At 33.5% G+C, this 24905-nt stretch overlaps 1 protein-coding gene across 2 annotated transcripts; it reads left to right on the top strand.

Moving 5' to 3' along the window:
• The first annotated feature begins 1269 nt into the window (after nt 1-1269).
• LOC129876298 (uncharacterized) lies at nt 1270-22972 on the top strand. 2 transcript variants are annotated; one of them, XM_055951693.1, is made up of 4 exons: nt 1270-1512; nt 7757-7850; nt 8911-9015; nt 22417-22972. In XM_055951693.1, exons 1-4 carry the CDS (start codon nt 1358-1360, stop codon nt 22681-22683), a joined length of 621 nt encoding a protein of 206 aa, XP_055807668.1. In that variant the 5' UTR covers nt 1270-1357; the 3' UTR covers nt 22684-22972. The 2 variants fall into 2 exon arrangements, with proteins under 2 accessions (XP_055807668.1, XP_055807669.1); XM_055951694.1 differs by lacking the exons at nt 1270-1512; nt 7757-7850; nt 8911-9015 and adding an exon at nt 19314-19840.
• Nucleotides 22973-24905: the final 1933 nt, after the last annotated feature.

Genomic DNA, 24905 nt, shown 5'->3' with positions numbered 1-24905 from the left:
CTAATAAAATAATTTTCTACATTTTTATTACTTAAAGTAGTTTAGAAAGAGAAAACAAGAATAGAGTTCCTTAAAAGTAATATTTTTATAAGGAACAAGATTTTTTTTATTCGAAAAAGGGCATTTGACCCATTTTGTAACAAATAGTGATATTTTTGACCCATTAAATAACAATAAGGGCATTTCTAGATCAAAATATTGACGGCAAAAGCATTTTTGAATCAAACTATAAATTGAAGGCATTTTTGTTCATTTCAAATAGTTTAAGGGTATTTTTGACCCCTTTCCCCTTTTTTGAGATGAACAGAGGGTTAAAAAATAAGGAAAAAGAAAAGTGGGATCCTTGGTTTAGGAGTGTGCCACATCACCGGGTTAAGGATGCTCTTTCATATATATAAGATTTATGTTTATTTTCAATCTTCCACTGTCTATTTAATTATTATGTTGTTAAATTTCCATGAATGTTAGATTTCTGCCCTCTGGGCTCATTAGTAGTCGTTCCAGGTTATGAGTTAGCTTACCTACCGGCGGATACAAATAAAAAAGATAGGCGTTGCTACTGGACGACGAAATGAATTTTGAAATTTATTAACATTCTCTAAAAAAAGTATTTTGGTAGGTGCCATTATAATTCGAGTTTTCGTATCGTGATAAAGCATAAAAAAATTTACTAGTCATATAAGAAAAGAATATGAATTTTATAGGATGATTTTGTAAAAAAACAAAATAAAAAAATAATATAATATTGAAAAAAGAGAAAAATAAAAAAAATTATTTTTTTTGATGTAAAATTTGTTAGAGTTGGTTGGATTTGATTTGAATCAAATTTAAATTTAGGGTAACAACAAAATTTGAAAAGGGTTGGAGATGCCTTAGTTTAATAATTACTAGCCTGATTAGGAGCCCGTTTGGATACCAACTTAAAACCCCTTTTTAATTTTTGAACGTGTTTGCCTAATGCTGATTTTAAGCCATAAAATTTTTAAAGTCAGTCAAAAATGAAAAGTTAAGATTCCTAACTTTTTTTTTCCAAAGTGCTTAAAGTCATTTTCTTTGATCATGAAAATTACTTTTATATCTCTTGTATTTTAACTAAATTCCAAATTACCTTTTTTTATTCTTTTAATTCTAAAATTCACATCATAAGCATTTTTATCTAAACACTCAACTGCTTATTTATAAAAATAACTTTCCGCACTTTAAAATTCTAAATACAGTTCACAGATAAAAGTTGTTCTTTTAAGCCAATCCAAACGGTCTTTGGGCCAATTCTCATTTTCAGCAAATTGACCATTAAAACAAGGAGGAGATACAAGATTTTCTGCCGAATTCGTCGAGAAATAGATCAGGTAGAGCTATGAACCCCAGCACGGTGGAAGAATTCGAGAAGAAGCTACACATTTCGGAGGAAGGTAAGTGTTCAGAGAGCGATTCTTTCAAAATTGTTGCAGTCCTTCGAAGATTTCTCACTGTGCAGCAACGCAGAGCCCAAGCTTATGCCAGGCTGAAGAGGTAAGGAAATAGGAGTTTCATTCACCTATATGTCTGTTTCTGCTACCAAATCTCGTCAATCGGGCTCTGTTTGTGAAATAAATCTTGTTTTTTTTCCCTTGTTACTTTCTATATTTTTGGTCGGAAGAGTATGCCGTATCTATTTCTATTTGTTTTAGAGTATTATAGTGAGGTATGGGTAATCTTCTTCATTTATTTGCTTTTTTGGGTTTTCGAAACCGAGTAATACAAGAAGGAACCACAAGCACTGCAAAACCCAATAACAGAATAAATCAGCTAAACACGCCTTCGGCTATGCCAAACTTATATATACTGATGAAATCCTTTCCTCCAAAAGCGTAAATTGAGCTAACAAGGGCATAGGGAAACTGAAAAATCATCATATTATACATCAATTATCACCTTGAGTCAATCCCTGCAAGTATGTTGTGAATACATTTCAATTTACTATGCTACCCACCTAAAGTTTTGCTGGGTTGTTAAGTCCCTTAGCCCTCTTCCTTCATTTAGAAGTAGCACCTCGCTAGTTATCAATTAATTGGAAGAGACTTCAAGATAGACCTGTCATCCTTGTTATCCATACAAGAGGATTTTCCTCCTATTTTTCTTCATTTGTACTCAAGTTCTATCATTTACTTTCATGTTAAGTTTTCGAAAGAATGCTCTAGCTTAGTCAACCTCTGAGGATATGCTAACATCTCCATAAATCAAATTTATGGGATCTTAGGACCAAGGATGACACCAACATGCATTGCCAACAATTGTAAACCTTCAGGGATTAGGAACATCCCAATTCCGAGTCAATTTCAACTGTCATCCAGGTATAGTTATAGTTGAAAAGCTTATTTTTTTCTTTTTTGAAACTGATAGTTGATGAGCTTATACATCTTCCAAAATTTTGCATTGTCACTAAATAGGAGATCGAGTTACCTACAACCATATGTAATACCTTGACATGCCTTGTTTCCCTATAAAATAAAAAAACCTTGACATACCTTGTTTTACTTGTCTTAGAAGAAGATGGATTAGATTCTCATATCTAATACCCTTGTCATGCATCCTGTGATGAATCTATATCAAGAAGTGTAAACCTGGATTTCTTTTGACAAGAAGGGTGTGGAGCATTGGTAATGCCCGTTTCAAGTTAAAATATAGAGCTGTGCACTCTCTCTTTGTTCGCATGTTTTGACGCCAACTCTCTTATGAACTAGTCTGCTGGATGCTTCTCTCATTTGAAGAAAGGTTTTGGCTTTACTGAGAAGACTTAGATCATGAATTCACTGATAAGAGATCTTTCTATTTCCAGCTATGAAGTGTTCTTTAGTGTGGTGGTGGTTAATGAAGTTATATTAACTTAAACAAAATCATCAGAAGAGGGTGAGACCACTGTTGAACTATATGTTATATGTTTTGAACAGGTGAAGAATTTTTAACCATCTTTTCTTGCACTACTCAGTTGTAGCTGCATAATTCCTGTGGTTATATGGAATTGCCTGTATCATGCTAGGAAGATCAAGGGTTTTGTTTGGAAACTACTATATAATTACTAGGGTAATAATTACACAACTTAGTAATTACACAATATAGTAATTACAAAAATACCTGTTTGTTTGACATAAACTGATTACAATGTAATTTTCAGTGTTATGTTTGGTTGAAAAAGAATAATTACAATACTTAAAATATTTTCATAAAAAGATAAATTACGTAGTTAAATATTTTTTAATTTTAAAATATAAAATTACTTCCATCTGGTTCAGTTTATGTGAACCTATTTATGTTTAGTCCGTCTAAAGTAGAATGACCTCTTTGTAAATTTGGAAGAAGTTTAATGAACTTATCATTTTACCCTTATTGAGAAACTCTCTCTGTTTCAATTTGATTGTCCTGTTTTGACTTGACACGGAGTTTAAGAAAGTAAAAAAGACTATTGAATCTTGTGATCTTATATTAAAAATATATAGAATGTACCATAATATCCTTTAATCTTGTGGCCTTAAACATGCATGTGGAAAGTTGAAATTAAAGTGTTGCCAAAAAAAGATATTTTTTTTGAAATGGACTAAAAAGGAAAATAGGACAAACAAATTAAAACATAAGGAGTATGACAATTTTAAGACAATAAGGGTCGTTTGGTGTGAATGATAACCCCAAATAGTCTTGGAATTAAATTATGGTGCCACTTAATTTGTTGTTTGGTTGGCAAGTCCGGGATAACTTATCCTGAATTAATAATTAGTACCGAAATAAGTTATCTCTCCCCTTGGGTGGTATAGTAATCTCGGGATAAAATAGGTAATATGACAAAGATATCCTTTAAATCCTTTTTATACATCACTCTTCACATTCATATATATTTACATTAATTTTTTATATCATGTATAATAACATTCACAATTCCTTATTTTTATGATAATTTTTCATATTTTTCTATTAAAAATTTACACTATATAAATATAATTTTTATCTATGAATTTTTTTGACTAATTCTTATGTTTTTTTATATTTTGATTTCTCTACTACTGAATTACATATTTTTAATTATATATGTTTTTAGTCACTTGAAAGCATATATTTTATATATCAATTAAAATGGAGATAACTTTAATATTTTACAATTTAAGAGTGATATGTGCTTAAATGAAGTGATATAAATAATAAATTTTCTTTTACTTTAACAAACATAAGATGAAAATTCTATTTTTAAGCTAATTAAAATGAAAGTGTTATAAGTAAATACATACAAAACAATCATGGAAATACACACAAAAATATTTAAGCTAAACAAGATGAAAGTTTTATTTTTAAGAATGAATAACTAAAGCTTGCAAAAAAAATATAAAAACTAAATAAAGTGAAGGGTAATTTTGTAGACAAACAACTTGTTTTTAAAATTATGTAATGCATATTATTTTAAATCAACAACCAAACAGTTAATAAGAAATAATCTCAGCATAACTTATCCCATCATAACTAATCCTATCATAATTTGTATTCAAACCAAACAACTCCTAAGTTCCAAAAGTCATCCTATAACTAATCCCAACATAAGTTATCCATCATAACTTGTATTCAAACCAAACAACCCCTAAGTTCCAAAAGTCATCCTTTCTTTCTTAAACTCCATGGTCCATGATCCATCAAATAGGTTCACGTAAATTGACACTATGCAATTCATATTAAACAATAAATATTTCTTTTTCAGATGATCAAGTAAATAAGCTTTAAAGTATGCCAAATATGTGTGTAGAAAAATATTAAATATTATTTATCACTAGGTATTTAAAATACTTGTTTTTCCTTAAAAATATATTACCAACTACGAATTCAATTTTCTTTAGGGTAAAGGCAGAAAAGCATCCTTGAACTTATTTCGGATTTCTAGTAACAAACTTATATTGGGCCGGTCCTATTACCCCCTATACTTCTCTAAAACAGAATAAATACACACCTTAAACATGATGATTAGTTTTGTATGAATGGTAAAATGCACACACCTAAAGCGTATATTTCTAGTTTCCTTTTAAATTTTTTTCTCCCTATTCTTTTTTTGTCTTCTTTTCTTCTCTTATTCCATTTTCTTTCCTTTTCTTATTAGTTCCCCTTTCTTTAATGTTTTACCAACGCCCTTTCTTCCATCATTAAAGGGATGATAATGGCTTCAAAAGTCCATGTGAGGAAATACCTTAAAAAATCCTATGGACACCTTTCTTCTCAAGGATAGTGAAGTTTGGCCCACCTGCTTACTCCTTTGATTAGTTGCTTTCACTAGATTAATCTCCAATGGGTTTTATACCGTGGGGTAGTGATCAGATTGAAGATTGAATTGGAAGCGATTTTTTAAGGTGGGATTTTCTCTAGATTTGGAATTTTTGGAGTGGAGGAGAGTTGAAGAAGGTAATGGCCATGGAAGCCAGCGGTGAAGGGGAGGAGGATGGTGGAGGCGTCCAGACTGAATTGTGTGTTAACGCCTATGGTGGATTGCTGTGTTAAAAAAAGCGGTTATGGTGGATTGATGTGGTGGGATCATTTTGGGATTCAAATACTGATTTTTTTGTTTTGGCACGAGGAAATGGTCTAGCAAAGAGGAAAAACAAATGGGAGAAAAGAGGTGATAGCCAGCTGTGGTTCTTCGCCGATAGTGTTGTTGTCACTAGTGACTATAGGCAGTGGTGATCAATTTCTTTTTTCAAACTGATGGTTAAATAAGAGAGAACTTATTAGAACTAGCTACCAGAAAATTTTAAATATTCATCCAAACTAGGAGCAAAACAAATGATGCCCTTAACAGATACATCCTTTTGACAAGAAAACAACATAGTAGGTGGTGATTGACTGTCTTCTTGGAAAAACAAAAGGCAATAAATAGGAAACGGAAGGAAAAAGGAAGAGAAAATAAGATGTCAATTTAAGATATAATGATAATTAATTTAGTGTAAATATGTGTGACGTATCCAATTAAAAAATGAAATTTGGATGTATTAATCAGTTTTAAACTTATTTTCCCCTTCACATGCTTATAAGAGTGAGCACACTAGCTACGCCACATCATCAATCAAGAGTGTATTTATTCTGTTTTTAAAATCTGAAGTACACCAATAACAACAACAATATACCCAGTGAAATCCCACAAGTGGGGTATGGGGAGGGTAGGATGTACGCAGACCTTACCACTACCTCATGGAGATAGAGAGGCTGTTTCCAAAAGACCCTCGGAAGTACACCAATAACAAAATCTAATAATGCACTTCAGTTTTAACTTTTGTATAGAGCTGCTGTTGCCTTCAAAGCACCTAGAATTTCTCTCCTTCCATATAGTCCACCATATTACAGCTGGGACAATTCTCCATTTGCTTTTGTTAGTGTTGCCTTCCCCCTCAGTATTCCAGTTTGATAATGCCTCTTCTGTTCTACCTGACATAGTCCACCTAATACCTCTAGCAGTGGATCTATTGAGCTATTATTTTCAACTGTTATAATCATGAACCAAAATTCATCAAATTAAATATTCATTTCAACAAAGATAATAAAGAAAGTAAGATACTTTTAAATATAAAAGCTCATAAAAAATATAAAAGCACCAAAAGCAACACATCTTTAGAGGACGAGAGAAAAAGAATGGAAGAGAAGAGTGTTAAAAGTACAATATATTTGATAGAATAAAAAGGGTCTTCTGCAAAACAGCCTCTCTACCTCCACGAGGTAGTGGTAAGGTCTACGTACACTGTACCCTCTCCAGACCCCACTTAGTGAGATTTCACCCGGTATGATGTTGTTGTATAGGTAAAGCTAAAAGAATTTGAAAAGTCATCTTGTAATAATTGCCAGCAATAACAGTTTCAAAATAATTACCGGCAATTCTTACCTCTCCCTTGAGAATTGAAGAGTGATTTTTCCACCTCAATTACACTCAATTCCATGTTCACCTAGTAATTAATTGGCCAGTCAAACACATCAAAATCTTCCTGGAAACGATTCCCCTGCCTGTTTTCAAGTGAAGAAATAAAAGCTGCTAGGAAGTTTGCACACCATGCACAGACTTGTGTGCTCTAAGACATTTATTCTTTCTTTTTTGGGTACCTCCACGAGATAGTGGTAAGGTCTACGTACACTCTACCTCTTCAGACCCCACTTAAAGGGATTTCACTGGGGATGTTGTTGTTGTTGTTGTTGTTGTTGTTGTTGTTGGGTATAAACATAAAAACGTGGATGGAATAGCTTATTATATGGAGTGTTTGATCTCTTTGGGGTTGAATATTTTTTTTGTTTACAAATCATGTAGCACCTCCTTGGTTCCTCTATTTAAATGAAAACAAATATTTGCTGATCAGAAGAAAGGATCTTTCTGTTTTGCCAAATTCCAGTGATGTCTTGGAAACCACAGTATCCTAACCCTGAAAAGACTAAAAAGAAAAAGTAAAGGAGGTAAGAGAACAAGCATGGAAGATGATGGAGATGGGTAATTGATATGACATTGAAGCCTTATAATAGTCATTACTTACTGAAATGATGTTTTAGCTATAGATAAGTATTTCCGTTTCTCATTCCTAATTTGCAACATCTATGGGTAGAAACCAATATGATCTGATTATATTGACTGTAGATTCTTTCATGTCAATTCTGATTGCTATGACCTGCGGTTTGTGTTTTCTTTTAGAGCATAAAGAGGTATAATCTTTCTTTTATTTTCTAGTCTGGATGTGTTACAGTTCTAAATGGTTTGCTCATGCCCCTTGACTTACAGAGGTTTTGAAGATTATATGGCTTCAGGAGTAGAATCAACCTACCAACAGCTATGCAGTGCGATCACTGCTGAATTTAATGAGTGTTCAAAGCAGGTTAGTATGGTGGTGCATCATGCAGATATTAATCCAGCTTCTGGTTTGTTTTCGAAGGAGGGGGAGACAGGATTAGAGATTGGATCGTTGTCCCATCTTTACCTGTGTAATAACAGTTCGCTCAAATCCATACTTAATCCTGCCAATGAGAAATTCCTCCTTAATTGTTACGTTCTTATCAAAAGAAGAAGACCCTCCTTCCTGATACGGATGAAAAGTTCATCTTTGACCCTTTCCCTCCTGTTGACCCACACCAAGCGCTGCCACTCTTAACTAATATTTATAAATTTTCTTACTACGTATAATAGTTGTACGAAGACTGATTGTAGAAGTATTCAGAGGTAGACAACCCAGTGAGTCAAAGGCTATGCAAGGTTCAAAACATGTTAAGCGCTTCACCTCGCTTTATGTGTGCTTTAGTTTCGTCATCAAGGTTAAGGCAAACTTTTCCTTACCAATGAGCCTCTTCTGAAGAAGTGACAATTGATATTTCACTTTATCATAATTTTTTTTTCAATTTCTTTGGTCATAATTTGTCAATCATGTCCTTGGACTAAACATATATATTTGTATTTTTTTCACCCTTTGCGCCTTTTTTCATTAAAGCTCATGGTTTATTTTCACTTTGCGCTTAAAGCCCCAATGGACCTTAGAGCTTTTTTGCGCTTTTTGCCTTTGATAACACTGAGACAACCTCAGTCTATGTTGCTCGGACTGTTTAAAAAAATTGATGGGTGCGTGTCGGATACTGCAAAAATAGTGTATTTTTGGAGAATCCGACACATGCGCAGCAACAGTTTTGGAGAGTTCGAGCAGGATAGGCCTCAACTACCATCCAACTCTTGATGCATAAGCAAACATGAGAATACAGTTTATCCATCTTATCCACAAGCTCCTTAATAATGCTCTATCATGATCCCTTCACTTCCATCATTCACTATACCCCAACGCTGCCAGTGGTGTTATAATCCTACTGTCTGCCGTTCGTAACTGTGGTTTGGCTTATAGCTCTGAACAATGGCACCATGTTTGCAATTTCTGAGCATCTTCATCACTCCAGGTACTTGAGATGGAGTCTCAGTTTCTAACTGCCCATTGCTGCCGAGAGGATCTGTCTCTACTTTTGAGATCTGTTCAAAATCAGGAAAAGATGAAGCTGCAACTGGTATTTCTGTCACTTAGTTTGCAGTTATTTTTTTTTTTTATAGATATTAGCTGTGAAATAGTATGTGCTCTGTTTGACTTTTTTTTCTGTGCATCAGTACAACATGCCCAGTTGCCCAGTGTAATCCCACAAGTGAGGTCCGGGGAGGGTAGAGTGTACACAAACCTTACCCCTATCTCGTGGAGGTTGAGAGGTGGTTTTTGGAAGACCCTCAACTCAAGTTAACACATATCAAAGTAGATTTAAAAGGAGAAAACAAAAGTAATGAAAACGTTACAAATAATAAGGGAAACATTCTAAAACATACAGAGAAAAGGAACAATAACCATAACAAAATAAAACGATAACCAAATCACAATAAACAACATGTAGTGGAAGAAATTGAGGGACCGGAAACTATGACAGTTTCTGTTCATCAGTGGCTCTTCTAAATGTAGTTAAAACATTGAGAGAATACATTAAATGCCCCCTAAACTTGTCTTTGAGAACTTAGTTACACAATTCAACTTCACGGGTGATTGTTTACCCCCTCTCCCCCCCCCCATTTTTTCATCTGACCTTAAATTTAGTACCCTCTTAAAAATGAAGAACCAATCTTATGAGGGATAGTGTATTACACACGCCGCCATGTCATATGCCACCCCAAACAACAAAATACCCAGTGAAACCACTCCATTTTCACTTTTTTCCACTTCCATCATCTCCTTCAAATTTCCTATATACTTTTGCCATTCCCTCTTCTCCCACGGACACCCTACCACTCCACGATTCCCTTTGCTTCAACTGATACTCGATCACTTTCTCTGATTCATCTTCTCTTTTTATTTTATTTTTAATTTTCAATCACCATAATTCGGAGCTTTAAACATCAATATACACCTAAACCCATCACCAACAACACACGCAACAATATAATATTTTTTTCAAAACTATCAGTAACATTTTGAATCACATAAAACAGGAGGAAAATGTGATAAAAATAATCCAACACACACCTAGATTGTTGGTTGTAGGAAAAAATGGTGCCAACGAGCGCTAATCTTCCGAGGCGATTGAAAATTTTCCCTCGACTTGTAATCTATTTTATTCTTCTTTTCCTCCTTCATTTTGTTTAATTAATGGCATGTTTGAAAAGCCACCCGTTTATTCGATTTGAGTGTAACTACACAGTTTGACCTGTTTGTTTGGCCAAGTAATTACTTGGTTGGTAGGGAATTGGGTGTAATTGGGAGGGTATAATTACACTCTCCAATTCTCAAGTGTGTTGTTTTAATTTTTTAATTCTTTCCTTTGTATTTTTATTTTAATTTCTTTTCATTTTAATTTATCTTTTTTCCTATTTTTTTAATTTATTTTTTGTATTTTTACTTCTAAAATTATTTTAAACATTTAAATATATTTTTCTTTTATTTTCTTTCTTCTCATTCCCTACCTTTAGTTTTTGTGATTCCATACATTTTTTGTATTTATTTTTTTATTTCTTATTTGTTTTTTTTAATTTTGTTTTTTTAGCATAACTAGATTATTTTTCTAGTTTTTAAAACTACATCTCTGAATATTAAAAAGAGAGTTGTTGACAAGCTTGGTATGTGGTGTTATTAAAGTAGAATTTTGTTGTTGAGTGTGGTTATAGACTTATGGTTTCCCTTTCTTTTTAATTATATGTACTTAAGTTGTGTTGAAACTTACTTTGTGTTATGTTGGAGTTTGACATAAGAGTATTCATTAATATGTTAAACATTTTTTTGGATTTTGAATTTAAGTCATATTTTTGAATTAAATTTATTTGTTTTAGTACTATTGTTTTGTTATTTCACACTGCATGTTGTTCATTTTCACATACAATTGATTGGAGATTCTCAAGAAGAGGAAGATAAATATAGCTTATATCTAAGAAACCAGATGGGTAGGTACCAAGGCACGAGATGTGGATGGGTTTAAGTGGTGGTACTCAGGAGACTTGAGGATAGAAAGAGAGTAGGTATTTTGGTAGACGGGGACCTTAAGGAGTAAGTGGTGGAGGTTAGGAGGATAATGATAAAATGATGACGATTAAGCTAGTCGTTGGTGGGTTTACTTTGAATGTTATTAGTGCTTATGGGCCTTAAGTGGGCTTGAACGTGGAGACCAAAGAGCTCTTTTGGTAGAATTTGGACGAGGTAGTAAGAGTTATACTAAACACGGAGAGGATTTTCATTGGTGGAGATTTTAATGGCCATGGGGCCAACTTCTAGTAGCTTAGATGATGGTTATGGAGGATTTGGTTTTAGGGAGAGGAATGGTGGCAGAGCTTCACTTCTAGATTTTGCTAAAGCTTTTGAGTTGGTAATTTTTAATTCGTGCTTTCCGAAGAGGGAGAACCATTGGCTACCTTTCGTAGCACGGTAGGTAAGACTCAAATAGATTACTTACTCCTTAGGAAGGGTGATAGAGGCATTTGTAAGGATTGCAAGGTTATCTCGAGTGATAGAGGCATTTGTAAGGATTGCAAGGTTATCTCAAGTGAGAATCTTACTATCCAACACAAGCTTTTGGTGATAGACTTGGCGGTTAAGAGGTTAGGAGGAAGAAGACCTTATATGACCGACTGAGGATTAAATAGGGTGGTTGGATGTGGGAGAAGTTGATTGGTATGGGGGCCTGGAGTAGTAGCGGATATGTGAACAACATGTGGGATAAGTTAACCAGTTGCTTCAAGGAAGCAACTAAAGAAGTGCTAGGAATATCGAGGGGTAACTTTAGTGATCATCAAGGTGATTGGTGGTGGAATGGAGAAGTCCAAGGCAAAGTGGAAGCAAATAAGTCTGCATATACACAGTTAGTCGAGTGCGTGGACGAGGAAGAGATGCGGACGCTTAAGGAAGTCTATAACACAAGGGAGACAAAAGCTAAGTTGGTGGTTACGGTGGCTAAGTCAACAACTTTTGAATGCTTGTATGTTGAGCTAGGGGACAAAAGTGGGGATAAGAAATTGTATAGGCTCGCAAAAATGAGAGAGAGAGACTCGTGACTTGGATCAAGTGAAGTGCATCAAGGATGGGGAAGGCAAGGTGTTGGTGGAAGAGACCTTCATTAAGAAAAAAGACAAACATACTTTCATAAACTTGGGTGATTTGGTGCACTCTGAAAGACTTCAAGACTTTGGGTACTGTAGGTGTTTTAGGGTTGAGGAGATTAAACGTGTAATTAATAGAATGAGCAGAGGAAGAGCGACCGGACCCGATGAGATTCTGGTGGAATTTTGGAAAAGCACACACAAGGCAGGTATGGAATGGTTAACTGAGTTGTTTAATTCTTCTCTTAAAATGGCAAAAATGTCCAATGAAAGGAGGTGGAGTACAATGGTTCCATTGTACAAGAATAAGAATGATATTCGAAACTGTCACAATTACAGGAATATCAAATTGTTAAGCCACACTATGAAAGTTTGGGATAAATTGGTGGAGATGAGGGTGAGAGAGGAGTGTCCATTTTCGAGAATCAATTTGGATTCATGTCGGGATGATCGACTACTGAAGCCATCCATCTTGTACGGAGACTGACGGAGAAATATTGGTAATGAAGAGGGACCTACATATGGTGTTCATTGACCTTGAAAAAGCCTATGACAAAGTCCCGAAGGATGTCCTCTAAAGGTGCTTGGAGACTAGAGGTGTCGGGACGATTTATATTAAGACAATAAAGGACATGTACGATGGAGTCAAGACTCGCGTTAGAACGGTGGGAGGAGACTCGGAGCACTTTCCAGTTGAGATAGGTCTGCATCTGAGATCAGTACTTAGCCCTTTCCTATTTGCTTTAGTAATGGATAAATTGACGCGGTCTATTCAAAAAGAGGTTCCATAGTGTATGTTATTTGCGGACGGCATAGTATTGATTGATGAGTTATGGGACAGAGCTAATGCTAGGTTGGAGGTTTGAACACAAACTCTAGAGTCCAAAGGTTTTGATTGAGCAGGACCAAGACGGAATATTTGGAGTGCAAATTCAGTGTTGCGTTGGATGAAGTAGACGTGTAAGTGAGGCTTGCCACACAAACCATTACCAAGAGAGTTTCAAGTATCTTGGGTTCGTAATCCAAGGTAGTTGGATAGTAGACTACAATTTGTGGCACCATATCCTGCCTATCCCAAAGGGAAGTCTCCATGCGGGCAACGACAGCAGTGTGGTTCCCATCGCTAGATTGAGATCTGCAGGTTGGCGGGTACTTCGACTGCCTTGTATCTTGACGATGATGTCACCCATCGTATTGGGGTGGAATGGATGAAATGGAGGCTTGCCACTAAAGTCTTGTGTAATAAGAAGGTACCACCTAAATTTAAGGTAAGTTCTACAGAGTGGTGGTTAGATTGTTATTGTATGGGGTGGAGTGCTCGCTTGTTAAGAACTCACATGTTTAGAATATGCATGTTGCAGAGATGGGGACGTTGACATTATTTGGGAGAAGGTGGGAGTGGCCTCTATGACGGACAAAATGAGGGAAACGGAGACTAAGATGGTTTGAGCATGTAAAGAGGAGGTGTGCAGACGCCCCAGTGAGAAGGTACAAGAGGGTGGTTGTAGGGGGTATGCGGAGGAATAGAGGTAGGCTGAAAAAGTATTGGGGAGAGGTGATTAGACATGACATAACTTCATATTATCGAGGACATGACTCTAGATAGGAAGGAATGGATGTTGCATATTAGGGTAGATGTTAGTAGGGGTAGAGTGTTGTCTTGCCTTGCGGAGGTTTAGGCTTGTTAGTGCCTATCGTAGTACTAGTCGTACCATTGTAGTTCTTGTCATATGTAGTTACTGTTTTCTTTTTTGTAGACTTTACACTGCTTTTCTTATTAACTGTTATGCTTTCTTCATTGTTTTCTTCTTCCTTTATTTTGGTTTGCTGCACTTGAGCCGATGATCTCTCTACCTCCACAAGGTAGTGATAAGGTGTGCGTATACTCTACCCTCCCCAGACCCTTCTTAGTGGGATTTCATAGTGTATGTTATTGTAATTGATAGATTATATTTGTCATATATGTGAACTAAGTTGCTCGGACTCGGGTGCGGGTGTCTGAGACGGATACGAATCCGAGAGTTGGATTCGACAAAATCTAAATTTTAAGATTCGGGGATGCGAATCTGAGTATGGATACTGGTGGGGGAATTCGGTTAAAAATATTCAATATTATAAGAATATAGTTATAAAGATATTCTAAATTTGAGAGATATGTTGTGATATACTTACATGTATATTGTAGAATTCAATCTTCCATTCTCCAAGATGAGATTGCTCTTCCATTTTTCCTATGAACACAACAAAATAACAACTAAACATTAAAAGCATATTACAATAGAATAAATATATAACTAAAATAATTTTTAAAAATTGAAAAGAAGAACTAACCTTAGACCAAGGATAGTATCTTTTGAAACAAAGTAAAAGTGGAAAACTAAAAATACTTAAGATTTAAGACACAAACAAAGATACTCATAATTACTAATTAATATTCAATACACCAAGTAAAAAATTACTATTTAATGAAAAACAAGAGATTATCTCAACTTAACTCAAGTCATAACTCATAGCTACTACATAACAACAAAGTATTGTCAAATGTCAATTGTCAAGTTATTTAAGTTAGCTATTCTTCCGCATCTTCTTCAACTTCTTCCAAATCTTCAAATTCTTCCTCAAATACCACACCTTCAATTTGAGGTTCATCTATTGATAGTTTGGTTAGACCATTAGTTGTCTCATCAATATCAAACCGATCTCCACCTAAAATACATTAAAAATAATAGATATATTAGAAGATTTTATATAAAGAGAAAAAAATGGTCATGCAAAATAAATAATTGAGGAAAATAGTAAAGAAAATGTAGACATACCAACATCCCAATACTTGCTCGGCCCATTTATATATTTTTCTTTCTTGCGAGATAGTAACCTTAGATTATAATGTACAAACACTAAATCTTCGGCTCTTGAAGTTGTCAACTTATTTCTCTTGATTTGTGAATCAAAGAATAAGTACTCCAATTTCTTTCACAACAAGATGAAGAAGCCGGTTGAGTAAGCAACTTGTAAGCTAATTGTTGCAAAAGTAGAGCCAAGACCCCGTGATTAGCCCACCAAAAAGAGAATCTTCATACATCATAGTCTCAAATCACATGAGGCTCACCAAAATAACCACTTCCACTACAAAAGGATCCATATCATAGTCTCAAATCACATGAGGCTCACCAAAATAACCACTTCCACTACAAAAGGATCCATACTCCAATGAGACTTGTTTCATTTCATTAGAATTTTTAAAGTACCTTGGAAAGCACTTCATTCTATTAAATGAAATTTCTCTATCTTCATTAGGAGCTAGCCTCCGAATTCCATTTTCTCCTTGAAGCCATGATTCATGATAATACTTAGGAACCAAAGGGTGTGCCATACAATGTGGGGGGGGGGTATTGCTTTTGTTCCACCTAGCCACAAGAATATCATGAATAGTATCAAAAAAGTTTGATTGACCGGAAATGAGATCTTTCCCCTCATGCTCAAAGATTACTTTCTTGACCTTTTCAATCATTGAGTCCCACATATCATAGATGAGATGTAATTTTGGACCATCAATATAGGCACTTCTAATTATATCAACAATTGGTTCCGTAAATTCTAAAAAGTAGTGAATACTATCCCACTTCTCATCATTCATTATAAGAGATTTTATTTCACGGGTTTTGGCTTCAATTCCCTTATCCCCCTTATAATTCTTCCATTCATCATCCATGACCATTTTCTCTAAGGACGATTTCACTTTGCGAACTCGGGTGGTAATAATAATGTGTGAGGCAAATCTTGTTTCACCAACTTTCAATAAGCACAAATCCGAATGTTTTTGAAAAAGTGCATGTGCCAAGTCATGATTCACAACTAAATTCTTCAAATTACTCACTTCACTAAGTAATTCTAAAATCCATTTGCAATTATTAAAGTGAGGTGATTTTGGCACATACTTTTCAAAGCTAGATTCAAACAATGAACAACACAAGGAGTCCAAAATATAACAGGAAATTTTTGCTCCACCATAGTACCGACAAGTTTCATATTACTTGCATTATCCGTAATAACTTGAATAACATTGTTTGAACCTACATTTTTCTATTGCTTCAATAAACAAGTTAGCAATATATTCTCCATCCTTTATTATCCCACTAGAATTGATTGAATTTAAAAACATTGGACCTCCACTTGAGCCAAAAGAGTTGTTCTCAACCTATTATGTGATGGGGGAATATAATCGGGAATAGAATTTTCAGCTAGAAACTTTGAATATTTTTTGAAATAGGGAGAGTTTGCAAAATTGAATGATAAACCTGATGCATAGAACATTCTTGTTGCTAATTTATCAGTTGTGTTTCTCTCATAGATGCCGATGGATTTTCCTATACCTCCACTCTTCGAACTCTTTTTTTTTTGGAGTAAATCAGTACCCTCCGAAAGTAATACATAATCAACTTTCTTTCTTGCATCGACATGAATGGGTGATTTTTTCCGTTCAGCTTGTTCATGCTCCAACTTCAAAGCTGCAAATATATCAGCATGAATTTCTTTTCATGTTTGAACTTCATGACCAGATAATCTCAAGAGATGTGCTTTTACTTTATTATATGATCCAATAACTATTTTATTGCAATAGTTTTACATGACCATGTTCTATTTCCACCACCATTAGGAGCAACTGAATATAATAGTGTGCCTATTGTTATTAGTTAAATTAGTCTTATAAACCAATCATACTTACATTTCTAGTATTTCGATAATTCAAAACTTGTATTGATAAGAAGAATCAAAAGATCTAGCAAGACGGGATCCTTAAAGCACTTGTATGGACAAAATGAATTAAGTGATCTAGCAAGAAATGATCCTTAGTATAATAGTGTCTGTTGTTATTTGTTAAATTAGTCAGATAAGTCTCTCTTTGTGTGTGTAATATATATATATATATATATATATATATATGTATAGTATAGTATAGTATAGTATAGTATAGTATAGTATATGTATATGTATAGTATAGTATATGTATATTGTTATTAGTTAAATTAGTCGGATAAATCAATCATACTTATATTTTTCAAGTATTTCGATAGGTCAAAGCTTGTATTGATAGGTAGAGACAAATGATTTAACAAGACAAAATCCTTAATATAATAATGTATATATCTTTTTATTGTCAGATAAAGCCAATCGTTATTTCCTATCAAATACATAATTATATCTCAAGTATTTCGATAGTTCAAAACTTATATTGATAGGAGGAATCAAATCATCTAATAAGAAACGATCTTTATCTTTTCTACAATTTAGTGACTAAGTCATAATTTCCTTCCATTAGTGATTTCATATTAATCACATGCTTAATTTAATTTGAGAATTTTAAGTTTAATTAACATCAAAGGTACGTGATACAACTTATAAATTGTTTGATGTTTTTAACTCCTTGTGTCCTAAATTTTATAGTATTTTTTATTTTTTCGATATTCAAATTTCTAAGTTTTGTATTATATATATTTAAATATAATTTTTTTATTTTTTGAAACTAAAATTTACATATTTTATTATCACATAAAAGAGATATTTTAAGTTATAATAATGTAATAATTAAGACTATTTAAAAGAAATACGAAAAGATTACAATCAAAGAATATGAAATTTAATAAAAGGGTTAATTATGTTCAACTAGTAAATTTGTACGCACTTTGAGCCATTTAAAAATATAAACTAACTATCAAAAATTAACATGCTACTAATTAATTTAAAAATCATAATTCATTTTATAAGAAAAGAAAGTTAAAATTAGCACAATCTAAATATTGAGTAATTTTTTTTTAAATTCAAGCTGGACCCAAGTCCACTTATTATAAAACAAAAGAACCAAGGGAACATTATATGATAAGACCTTTCTCAAAACTTAACTACAGAAATAATATTACTTTTAAAATATTATTCCTCCGTCCAATATTAGATTAACATCTTACTAAAAATATTTGTTTCATATTACTTAACCACTTACTAAATTAAGATAAAATTAATTAATTTTTTCTCATTTTACCCCTATAATTAATATGCTTTGAAAGTTTAAACAAATTTTGAAGATCCAAAAATTTCTTTTTTGGAAGAGACTAATTAATATGAGCAAATGGTAAAATAGTAAAGTTAAACAATCTATTAATGATTTTTTAATTACCGTGTAAAATACAAAGTGCCCATCTAATATGGACGGAAAGAGTACAAATATAAATTTTTTTATCACATATATAGTAATTTTAATAAAAAATTTAAACAGTTGTTATTAACACGAAAAAAGATAAAAATCGTGACTAATTAAATATTTCTCTCTCATCTTTATTTGCCATCATTCACAAATCTTCATTAGCCACTAAATTCGAAAATTTCGTAAAGAACTATTACTTTTATTTTAGTATCACTTCTTATATTTATATAAAATCAATATTAATAATATTATTACATATGATTTTTTATACGTAATACATGAATAGTATAATTTCTTATATTATCCAAAATATATTATGTATTTTATGGTATAAATATAATTTAGATAAAAGAAATTATTATTTTATTATGGTATACATTTATGGAATAAATATTCATGGTATAAATTTATATGTAAAGTATTATTTTGTAGGATTTTTCACAGCTTTTATTTTAAATATATGCAGGATATACTTTTTTTATATCTTAAATATATACCATATATTTTATAGCATAAATATACTTCTATGAAAAAAGTCGGATTATTCTTATAGTATTGGTATAAATTTATGGGATAAATATTCATGGTACAAATTATTCTATTGAAACTATTATTTTTTTGTAAAGGAAAAATGTTTATTATATGAATATATATGTAGTATATGTATGGTATAATTTTTTATATCTAAAATATATCATGTATTTTCTTTTTGGCATAAATATAATTTGTGGCAAAGTAAATTTATTGCTATATTATGGGATATTTATTCTTGGTATAAATTTATTATATCAAATGATATTGTATAGAAAGGTATTTTATATAACGAAAGTATTTTGTTGAATATAGTAGATAAGGATATAATTTGTATGGAAAGTAGGTTTTACCTAAAAACTAGGAACATATCACACAATATATTTGGATACCTCATTGGTTGCCTAGGTAGGCGGATAAAATTGCTACAACGATAAATATTTTATGTGAATTATTAATATTAATATTAATTACATATACATTATAAAAATATATGTTTTTGTCCAAGAAAAAAATTATGCAATTACAAAGCAGACTTGGGCACTTGGTCCAACACCAAGCCCAAAACAAAAGTAATCTTCACTATGAAGAGAAAAGGAATTACGGCTTACTGTAGTCCCTCAATCTCCATTGCTGTCCTCTGTTCTTTTCCATAAGGAACCAAAACGATCTTCTCTGTTCGTTTCTTCTCCCCAGAAATCTATTCGCTTCAGCTTCTCTCTATTGTTTCAGCGAAGTCCTTATGAAAAAGTGGAATCGAGAGATCTCGTAACTTACAAGTTCGTCACTGATCGTCAGAGATAATGTCAAGTTTTTCAGCAAAAATGTCGACATCTCTTTTAGCTATTCTTTATGTAGTTCATCCAAGAAAATATGTTCGACTTCCGGTGGCCATTGAAATAGTTCTCTTCTTCCCCAACTTGACTCGGTCAAAGTATCCGGACGGAGTTGACCGAATCGGAGATGCACCCCACACTCGCACCCGTCTCATGTTGAGACGGGTTCGGCGGCAAAAACGAAGAGTCCGTGCAACATACATAGTATGTGAATAATGTTATTGCATTATATTTATAAATATTAATCTTTTTGTCAAACATCTAGTCTATGATATTCTTACAAATTAATTTACAATATTAATTAAATTAAAATATTATTAAATTATACTTTTTTTTACAATATTATTTACTAATATATGATTATTAATTAAGATGTTTTCAAGAAACAATATTTATCTTCTATACCTAATTTAATATCATTTAATGGCACATATTTGTCAAATATTAACTTTTAGCTTTTTGATTGGTAAATTTTATTTCTTAGAATAATTTAACTGTGTAAGTAACTTGTGCAATCAAACAGTACGCTTGTAATTGCACTGTACTTTATTACAAACAAACAAGATGTCGTATTTATTCTACTGTGTAATTACTAGGATATGTAATTACACCTATTTCAATTACCAAGTGACTTTCCAAATAGATCCAAATACTAAATTCACCAACAAATTTCTCTATGAAAACACTGTAAGGAGGAGGATAATATATTTTGACCAATAATTTATTACCTATAACTCCTCAATATTCCATTCCCAAAACTACATTAACTATGTTGAAAGAATGTAATATATTTATGAGTGAAGGTAGAATTGAAATCAATAGTGGTGGTGTGAAGGGAGTGGAAAAAGGAAGGTATGGTTGTCTGTTTTGGGAAAAAAGGTGATAGGGAAGAAGACAAACAAGAAAGAAGAATAAAAAACAAAATCATAAATTGGGAAAAGAAAACCTAAAATGAAAAAATAATAAAAATAACTAATTAAGTACTGTTACTTTTTTAAAAACCAATAAGAAAATGAGTTTGGCTGCTTTTAGTATTTTCTCTTTCTTCTCACGCACTTTAAGGCAATTGATAACACATCCTTTGCCAGAACACTTTTTAGGGGGTATTGAATTCACTTTGGACAAATAGGGGGTTGTAAATACTGACCCGTGAAGTTGGATTGTGTAACTAAGTATTCGAGACAACTTTTATTACATGCTTAATGCTCAAAAGGTTCACATGTCCTGATCTTGAATTATTTTGTGAGCCCTCAATTTCTTTTTATGCTCGTGATGGTACATTTGTTGCTTCTATTTGGTTAGAATAGTTTGTCTAGGTTTCATGCCCAGTTTGATTAATATCCTTATATTTAAAACATTTGTTTGATATGAGAAAGACTGGCCCATTTCATTTTTGTTAGTCAGATCATTGGTGGGCTTGTTTATAATCCATCCCAGTATAAAGGTGATGGAGATAAGAAGCTTATGACCACCTACAAAAGTTGGCTTGTGATAATTGGAAGCAGCTGTTTAGTACTCCATTTTTAATTGAATTGTAGTTTGAGGATCTGTCTGAAACATATTGCCATAAGAGTGCTTACCTTTGCGATTGGATGATGGTAAGGCAAATACCTTAAACTAAAGTTGGCAGGGAGACTGATAAATGGAATAGGCTGGAACAGACAGGCTGATTCCAAATAGGAAAGGATCATGTACTGTATTTCAAGGGCTTTATAAAATATTGGTAGACATTGCGATAAGGGGATATTTGTTAACGATATTAAAAAAGGGTGTGGGTGGGGATATGTATCAAACAAGTTTTGGCTCTTCCTGTTACTGGACATATGGTTTGGATACTCTTGCATCCCCCCCCCCCCCCCCCCCCCCAAAAAAAAAAAACAAATTTGTTGCATTCAATAAATTCATGCTGATGAAAACAAAAAAGTAAGGGTAAAACTTCACTTTTCTCCTATTTTTGTGTGCGCACATTATTATTTAAGTCATCTAAAGGTTTCATAATAGTGTGATGGATTTCTCTGAAGATCATTTATTGTATGACTTCTTTTCTTGATATCTTGCTTTACAGTATGTAAAAAATATTACACTACCTCATTCCGTTCAAATGTCAATCAGGACTTGACTACCAATCTGTAAATGGTGTCCACACTAAGAGCCTGTTTGGACCGTCTTACTTTAAGTGCTTTTTAGCTAAAATAGCTTTTAAGCACTTTTGGAGTGTTTGAGTAAATTAAAAAAGTGCTTATAAGCACTTGGTTTTAAGCTAAAATGATTAAAATAAACTAAAAGTCACAAGTTAAAATTTCTAACTTATGGCTTTTCGCTTATAAGTCAAAAACCAAAAGCCAATCCAAATAGGCTCTGACAGTGTTTGGCTGGACACGACTTTAAGAAAGAAAGATGGACTTTTGATAGATAACCTAAATGTATATAAAAATGAGAAGTAACCTTAAGGGATGTTAAACTTCTTGTGTCACACTTCCTTTAAGAGCATGTCTTTATATGTTTGTGTTTCTAAATGTAGAAAGGTCTCAATCTCTTAGCAACAAACTAAAAGGGAAGAGTTCTATATAATTTGGAACAAAGTGGTATATTTTTATTCTCTCCAGAATCCGTGCTCAAACTATCTTTTCATGATTAACTTTTCTCTTCCTATGTATCCTAGTTTCAAGAATTAGTCCAAATTTTCTATGTTTAGAGTGCTGCTGCTATGTATGTTGTCTGTATTTGAGATACATGGCACGATTCCATTGCTTGATGTTTTCTCGCAATTTGTCTGGCAGACCGCCACAATACAAGTCTTGAAAAGAGCTGGCCGCCCCTCAGAGCATCTGGTGAGTCATGAAAATTGTAGATTTAGTAAGCCAACTGGACATGAATGCGTGCACATCCAGAAGATAACCGAAGCTTCAGGCACTGAAGAAGCAGAAGCTGATGCAGAATTTGATAATGCTCTCAAGGAGGCTATCCAAGGTGTTCAAGATGCAGTAATGGCAATAAATGAACATTTAGAAGAAGTTAGGTACGAGATTGCAGCACTTGAAGACTAAAGATGTAGTTGATTGACTTTGCCTTTTAAGTTATCAGGGGCACATTGCTATGAAAAGTCACCCCGTAAATTCCATGGTGATCAAGCCTCAAAAGATTATCATGTACATTGTTCATCATAACGGTTTCCATTCGTATAGGCGACAAACATTTTATTCTTGATGGTGGCACAGGGAGGTGATATATGTATTGCATTGAGAACTCTATTGGAGCTTAGTTATATCTTAAATTTAAGCTCTCAAAATTTGCTGCTCGATTTTATCGTAAAGAACATGGGCGTTGTTAAGCTAATTTTTGTTGAGCTTTTTTCACACTGTATAGTAAGAGATAAATATGTCAAGTTCCATGCAAGGAAATTCCACTGATGAAAGAAGGGAAAATGTCGGAAAAACTCACCAACCTACTCAAGATATTTGCAGAAGTAGAAAAGGAATCTTGTTTTGTTGAATGAATGAAATAACTGCTATGTAAGCTAACTTCCACCTAACCACATTAGTCAACATTAACTATAGTAGAGTTTAAAACACACTCTTAAAAGCTTCGCACTTATTATATTTAACCAAATAACAAGTTAGCTATACGAAGTTTAGGTAGTTGGTCTGCATTTATCTTTACACCCCCTTTCTAGCCAGGCACATTGAGAATATTTTTCAGTCCTAGCTTGGACAAGAAATGTGTGTGTTGGACCTTGCAGAGTCCCTCGGTGAGTACGTCCGCTAGTAGGTCAGTAGAGGCCAAATATGAAGGAATTGGTAGACTATTGAATCGTATTTCAGAGAAATGACAACCAATATCTATGTGGTTCGTACATTCATGAAATACATGATTAGCAGCAATCCTGCATGGCAGACTTGCTATCACAATATACAAGGACAGACAAATAGATATCTCCAGTTCTTTCAACAACCTAGTCAACCATACAATCTAAGCAACTGTAGTAGCTAAGCTCCTATACTTGGCCTCTGCTGAGCTCCTAGATATAGTTACCTACTTAGATTTTCAAGAAATCAAAGAATCACCATACTCGATGAAATACCTTGTTAGAGATCTTTTGATGTCGGGGCAAGCATCCCAATCAACATCACAATACACTGCCTACTGAGAGGAAGAAGTTGTTGAGAGTAAATCCCCAATCCTGAACACTGTTTCAGGTATCGGACAATCCTAATAAAAGCTTCCATGAGTGAAGCATTGGGATGTTTAATGAATTGACTAAGACAAAGTTGATATCAGGTCTAATCACTGTTAAGTATAGCAATCTCCCTACTAAGTCTCTAATATCCCCTGGATGGCAAGAAGCCATCAGAATTATCACCAACATGTTTATCAAATTCAACAATGGTGTACTTGACATTAAGCTCCATGGTTGATCCAACAGGTCTTAGACCATGAAAGCCCCAATTCAGAGATCAATTATAGTACATACTTCCTCTGATGCATAAGAATGCTTTCATAGCTTCTAGCAAAACTCAATTCCAAGAAAGAATCTGAGATCACCAAGATCTTTGATCTTGGAATTGTGCTGCAAAATGGTGGTCTTAGTATCCTGAAATCTGATTCAATGTAGCATCATTTCTCGTGATCAATAGATCATCCGCATAAACTAGAACAACTAACTTCCCTTCTGCTTTCTGTGTGAATAAGGAATAATCATAAAATCTCTGGGTGAAGCCAAAATCAAACAAAGTTTTAGTAAGCTTAAGATTCCATTGGCTAGATGTCTATTTTAGTCCATAAAGAGACTTGATCAATCTGCACACCTTTTGTTGAGCACCAATGTCACTGAACCCTTGAAGAACTATTATGTAGACTTCCTCATTTAATGTCCCTTGCAGGAAATCATTATTGGCATCCATTTGGTGGACATCCCAACCTTATGTGGAAGCTACAGAAATCACAAATCTCACTATGACCATTTTCATCACTGGTTAAAAGGTCTTCTGATAGTCTAGGCCTTTTTGTTGGTTAATTATAGCCCTTGGCAACCAAACCTTGCTTTAAACTTGTCCACTTCACCATTAGAGTGGTATTTGATTTTATAAACCCAATTGCCTTCTTTCCCTAAGGCAAAGAAATAATCTCCTAGGTATGATTATCCTCCAGAGTTGAAATTTTAACTCTCATGGATACAACCCATCTTGCATCTTTGGCTACTTTATTAATATGTCTTAAGTTCAACTTCTATGGAAAACTTAGAAATGAACCCCTGGTATGACATAGATGA

Source organism: Solanum dulcamara, chromosome 12 (assembly GCF_947179165.1).
Source record: "Solanum dulcamara chromosome 12, daSolDulc1.2, whole genome shotgun sequence".
NCBI classification, from domain to species: domain Eukaryota; kingdom Viridiplantae; phylum Streptophyta; class Magnoliopsida; order Solanales; family Solanaceae; genus Solanum; species Solanum dulcamara.
The sequence above is the reverse complement of the archived record's forward strand: the minus strand, read 5'-3'. Positions and strand labels throughout refer to the sequence as shown.

What these genes read in the sequence shown, in the direction of transcription:
- LOC129876298 (XM_055951693.1), top strand. Translation starts at nt 1,358, where the DNA reads ATGAACCCCAGCACGGTGGAAGAATTCGAGAAGAAGCTACACATTTCG. An exon ending in GCTTATGCCAGGCTGAAGAG is followed by an intron (nt 1,513 to 7,756) that starts GTAAGGAAATAG and finishes CTTGACTTACAG; the next exon opens with AGGTTTTGAAGATTATATGG. An exon ending in AAAAGATGAAGCTGCAACTG is followed by an intron (nt 9,016 to 22,416) that starts GTATTTCTGTCA and finishes TTTGTCTGGCAG; the next exon opens with ACCGCCACAATACAAGTCTT.